Source organism: Egretta garzetta, unplaced genomic scaffold (genome assembly GCF_000687185.1).
Source record: "Egretta garzetta isolate BGI_Z169 unplaced genomic scaffold, ASM68718v1 scaffold172, whole genome shotgun sequence".
NCBI lineage: Eukaryota > Metazoa > Chordata > Aves > Pelecaniformes > Ardeidae > Egretta > Egretta garzetta.
The window spans coordinates 835,620-841,369 of NW_009258951.1; the positions used below are offsets into that span (position 1 = coordinate 835,620).

Genomic DNA, 5,750 nt, shown 5'->3' on the forward strand with positions numbered 1-5,750 from the left:
ACAGCCTGCTCATGAGCTGCTCTGCCTTCCCCACTGGCTTCTACGATGTCCGGCCCCAGCAAACCAAACGGAAGAAACCACCAGCAAAGAAACTCATTTTGGAGGAGGAGGTGGAGAAGAGGGTGCCACCGAGCGCTGGGAAGGGCTTTGGGGCAGAGCAGGACGGGGTGAAGGAGCTGGCTGCGCTGGAGGGACAGGTGCCTCCTGTGAAAGAACAGCACTCAGAGCCTTCCCTCAACCCGGCTGGGGACATCCAGCCCAACTCCCTCCTGGATGACCTGATGAAGGAGGAGAAGGACTGGGTGCATGAAGCGCAGGGGACCGAGAAGCCAGCAGGAGATGATCCTCCGCTAAAGGAGCACGACCCCTGCTCTGGAGGGAGGAAAAGCCCCAGTTCTTGCAGTACCTTGGACCAAAGCGAAGGGGAAGATGCAAGCAGAGGGAGCTCCCAGCTTAGTGGTGAGTGTCTAAGAGAGAGCAGAGGGCCCTGTTGTGCTATGGCCAGTGCTGAATTATTGTCCCTCCCTCAGCTGGAGCCACCCACACTGGCTGTAGGGAGGGCTTGTCAATGCCTCAAGCCTCTCCCTGCAAGGGGAGTACTTTTGGGACCTGGGAGGACTGAAGAGCAGAGGGCAGGGAGCTGGCCTGCCCTTTGGCAGCTCTGTTCTGCAGAGCGAGTGGTACAGACCTGAAACATGTCTGAAGTGGTGTGTAGGGGTGCCTTGCTCATCTGGTCTTTATTTTTCTCTCTTCCCCTTCCCGACCCCACCCCCCACCCCCCCCCGCAGCCGGACCTGCAGCTGGGTAAGGGGGTTTCTGACTGGTGTCTCTCTCCCTGACCAGACGACGATGCCTGGGATCTGATCACCTGCTTCTGCCTGAAGCCCTTTGCAGGGAGGCCCATGATCGAATGTAACGAATGCGCTACCTGGATCCACCTCTCTTGTGCCAAGATCCGCAAATCCAACGTGCCTGAGGTTTTCATCTGCCAGCGATGCCGCGATGCCAAGCAGGAGATTCGACGCTCAAACCGAGCTCGGATGGTGCCCCGCAAGCGCTTCTGTGACTGAAGCTCCTCCAGAGCAGGGAGGCTGGGGGTCCCCTTCTTAAACTGAAGGCGGTAGCCCGGTTTGGCTAGACAATCAATGCGCAGTGATGGCAGGGGAGGGGCTGGGCCGCGAGGCTGGACCGTCCCCCTTGCACTCCTGACTCCTGGAAGCCGCCACGTGCATCCTCCCTGGGGATCGCGTTGACCTCAGAGCTCAGTTACCCAAGAGGTGTGGGGGGAGAGGAGGGTGGTCCAGCCGCACACTAGGTCACTCGGAAACATCTCTATCCTCGCACAAAGCTGGCTCAGCGCCTTTCCCCCAGGGCAGCTGAGGAGAACCTAGTCCAAGTAGTTTTTCTGTGGTGTGGTGGAAGTTTACACTTATCCCAAGATGTGACTCCCCTTCCTCCTTTTTCCTCACCATTTTCCTTTCCTTGTCTTGGACCTTTGTGGGGGCTGTGATGGCAAAGCCCCAATGACCCAAGTTCTCCTCCAGCAAGTAGGTGCAGCCCAGGCGAACTCCAGGGCAGGAGGAGAAGGGACATCGGTCCTGCTGACGCCTGAAGCAGACTGGGGCTCTGCATTTTGGGGGTATTGGTGGAGCCTTCCATCTCCAGCTCATCAGCCTTATAGGCTGCCCAGGGGAGGTCCTTCCCCTGGCCCATGGTGCTCCTGGTTTTGTTTGCTGCACCCATGGCCCCAGGATAGTCCTGCTGGGTCAGGAACAGCAAAGGCATCCTCTGGTAGATGATTTCAAAGGCTGATCTTGCTGAGCAGCCCTCCTTGGTTCACCTTCTTCAGTTGCACTGAAGTCTCCTATGTGAAAGGGGGGTGGGACCCCTGGTAGGAGACTGAGCAGTTCCCCTCGGAGCTGGCCGTGGCAGGGCTGGGAGCCTTTCAGAAAGGGAGCAGGAGAGTGCTCCGGTTAGCTTTTCATGTTTTCCACTTCCAGTTTAAAACCAACTGGATCTCCTACCCTGTGGCCATCTCCTGCCTGCAGGCTGTTTGGTGGAGCATCTGCTTCAACACCAGCTGGATGCTGAGACCTGAGCTCAGATGGAGCCTGGAGCTGGGAGGGCCTTCACAGAAGTTTGTTGTTTGTTTTGTTTTGTTTTTTTCCTGGACATATAGAGTGAAACCTAATGACTTGTCAAGAGTGGGCCCTGAGCCCCTTCTGCTATGCAACTGCTGCTCCAGAGACACAGGACATGCCCTCTCGAGGCCCCCGGTTGAGTTTGGCAGCGGAAGGCTTTCCTCCCCTCCGTGTACCCTGTGTGCGGTGTGTGTGTGTGTGATCTCCTGGGGCCCCACGTGCACTAACTGTTGGATCCCACCTCCTCCTCACAGCCCCTCCAAAGAGCCTGGCCCATGTGCCTTCTGCACTTTCCCTGGGGGACGCAGACCCTGCTCCTGTCCTGGTGACGCGCAACTCGGCCCCTGGCGTGCTGCTGCCCACAGCGGGGAGCGGGACAGCCCCCACAACTATATTTCTTAACTGGGTTCTTTCCTACTTGCACATCTGGTTACTGTGGGACCACAGCTGGGGGAGGGTATGGGGCAGCCCCCCATCACTCAGCAGCCCCCAGGCTCATCCCTGTGCCTCTCCTCCTGTGGAAAGCCTGGGCCCCAAAAGTGCTTTATGTTTTTATAGTTACTTTGTATTGATATGTAAAATAGCAAATTCTGGTCCTTGCCCTGTGGAGTGTGGCTGGAGTCTTATGTATATAATAAAGTACTTTTGCCATAATGGTGGTGGCTTTGGTGTAGTTCAGTGGCCTTGGGTCTCGCATCCCTCTGGGACCTGAGTGCTCCCCTTCTGCTGTGGCTGAGAGGGGACCTGGTGTGGGGATCCCACCCAGCCCTGCTCCCCCTCCCCATACCCTGTGTGCGGTGTGTGTGTGTGATCTCCTGGGGCCCCACGTGCACTAACTGTTGGATCCCACCTCCTCCTCACAGCCCCTCCAAAGAGCCTGGCCCATGTGCCTTCTGCACTTTCCCTGGGGGACGCAGACCCTGCTCCTGTCCTGGTGACGCGCAACTCGGCCCCTGGCGTGCTGCTGCCCACAGCGGGGAGCGGGACAGCCCCCACAACTATATTTCTTAACTGGGTTCTTTCCTACTTGCACATCTGGTTACTGTGGGACCACAGCTGGGGGAGGGTATGGGGCAGCCCCCCATCACTCAGCAGCCCCCAGGCTCATCCCTGTGCCTCTCCTCCTGTGGAAAGCCTGGGCCCCAAAAGTGCTTTATGTTTTTATAGTTACTTTGTATTGATATGTAAAATAGCAAATTCTGGTCCTTGCCCTGTGGAGTGTGGCTGGAGTCTTATGTATATAATAAAGTACTTTTGCCATAATGGTGGTGGCTTTGGTGTAGTTCAGTGGCCTTGGGTCTCGCATCCCTCTGGGACCTGAGTGCTCCCCTTCTGCTGTGGCTGAGAGGGGACCTGGTGTGGGGATCCCACCCAGCCCTGCTCCCCCTCCCCATAAACACCACGCTGCACAAACAACAGCGAATGACTGGGCCAGTACATGTTGTATTTAATAGAGTGATGCCCACCTCCCCGCCCTGCTCCAGTGCATGGGGCTGATCCACAGGGGTGTCTGTGGAGCTGCGTGGGCTGGGGGACAACCTCTTCAACAGGCACCATCTTCCCAAGCCTGCAGCCAACTCATCGTGAGCACCGTGGGTTACACTGAAAAATCAGCAGGTCTGATGGCTTGGGGAGGGTGTCCACATGCCACTCCGGAGTGGTTAACGATTTAGTCCTGATAGCAGTTGAGACACCAAAGGATCCAGTTTTCTCCACAAAGTCTGTTATTCCAGCACAGCGGCATCACTGGCTTCCCCTGCCGAGGTGGAGGTGTGCCAGTGTCCGTCAGGCAGCACAGTCGGGTCAAATGGGGAATGCAGCGAGGGGGACAGGGTGAGAAGGCACTGGGGACTGAGCACCGACCTGCCTGGGGCAGGAAGAAATCACTGTTTGAGGGGACCCTTACCAAAGCAGGGTCCTGCTGGTGCAACATTTCATTCCTGAGGCAGTTGCGTTGGGGCAGAGGCAGTGAACGGTCCAAGAACAGCAAAACTGGGTGTAATTTCTATGCTAGGGGCCAAAGCTGGGTTTGCAGCCAAGCAAGCATCCTGTAGAGCGAGGCGGGGGGGGTGCCTACTCCTCCTTGGCCCAGACGGAGCCACCTGCTTTCCTTTCCAGGTGAGGAATCACTGCCTCGGTGTAAAACTTCTCCAGCTTGGGCACCGTCTGCTCCCAGAACTCGTTGTCGAACTCCACAGGGACCACAGCTGTCTCCTTGGTGGTGTGCACCACAAAGTCAGCCCGCTGGAAGCCGGCAGCCGCCAGCTGGCATTGGACCTGGGTGAAGTAGGCATGATCCTTCTTCAGGGCATAAGAGTCCCCGTCCACCTCCAGGCAGAAGTCCTTGTCCTTGCAGGCCTCGCGCACCGTCCTGTTCCTGTGCTTGTAGGGACACTTCACCTCCAGCAGCCCTAGGGCCTTACCCGTGGCCGCCTCCTTGACGACACCATCCGGGCTGGCAGCAATCCACCTCTTCTCTCGGTGAATGAAGAGGCCACAGTCCTCCACCTGCACCGGCTTGCCCACCGCCTGCGACTTCAGCTGCTCATAGGCCCGCACGGCCGCCTTCTCTTTGCGGACCCCCCAAGCCATGGCTGGTGTCTGCACCCCGGGGCTGGAGCTCACCACCGCTTTCAGGTAGGACTGGGGCACCTCATCCGTCTTGCCATTGGCAAACTTGCTGTTGGCGATCCTGGGGGCCACGGAAGCGGTGATGCGGTTCTCCCGCCACTCGTACCACTTGGGGTTTCTCCGCTGACCTCGCGTCTCCTTCTCCACCCACAGGATGTTCTGGTTCTCCAGGGGGGTCAGGAACCGGTCCCAGGCCTCGCTTGGCACAGCCACCGGCTGCTGCTTCTGCAGACACGGGTCAGGTCTGGCCAGACCAGCAGCTCCTTTGGCATCAGGCAGTTTCTTCGGGGTTGCAGAGCAACTCTTGGCGGATGCTCGGTGCTGGCCCCTGGCATCTCCTAGAGCTCCGCGGGATGCTGCGGGTCTTGGCTGAGAGGGGTCTGGCTTTGCCCTCTGCCTCTGGCTGGGGCTGGCAGCCCCAGCAGCTGGAGTGCTCCTGGATCGGCTGCCTGCAGCCGGGGCCTTGGCCCGGGTGGCCGAGGTGGAAGGTGGTGGTGCAGCGGGAGCAGTTTTGGAGGTGGCTGTGGCCGGACAAGGGGATGATGTGCCGGTGGACTCCTTCCTGGGTTTCCCCATCGCTGAGTGTCAGAGGGTGTCACGCTGTGGGTATAAAATAAAACAGAATGTACTTCCCCAAACCACAAATTTCCTTTCTTTGGTCCTCCCTGCGCAGGCTGCCAGGGCAGCTCTGTCCCCATGCCTTTCCTGGGGTCACCCCAGTTGGACACCCCAGCAGCACGCCGGCTGGTTCAACGGTGCTGGGGTGCACACACACACCCTAGGCCAACCGGCCCTGCGTGGGGCTGGGTCTGCCCGCGGTGGCCTCTGCTCTGCCCCGCGGCCACCCAGAGGATGGGGTGGGAGGACAGGGGGGTCCCCCCGGGGCCACCTCCTTAGGGACGAGGGAGCGGTGCCCCTGGGTGCCGCGGCTGCATCAGGACCGGGTGGGCTCCCCGGGGCCCCATCACCCGGCCGGCC

At 59.2% G+C, this 5,750-nt stretch overlaps 1 protein-coding gene across 1 annotated transcript in view; it reads left to right on the forward strand.

Annotated features, from left to right (window-relative positions):
• The window catches only part of LOC104122227 (PHD finger protein 13-like), a 3,105-nt gene extending 418 nt beyond the window's left edge, over positions 1–2,687 (forward strand). The window contains 2 exon segments of the mRNA XM_035890025.1: positions 1–564; positions 844–2,687. The exon segment at positions 1–564 is cut by the window's left edge and continues 51 nt beyond it. Coding sequence (XP_035745918.1) covers positions 1–564; positions 844–1,070 — 791 coding nt within the window. The 3' untranslated portion in view covers positions 1,071–2,687.
• Positions 2,688–5,750: the final 3,063 nt, after the last annotated feature.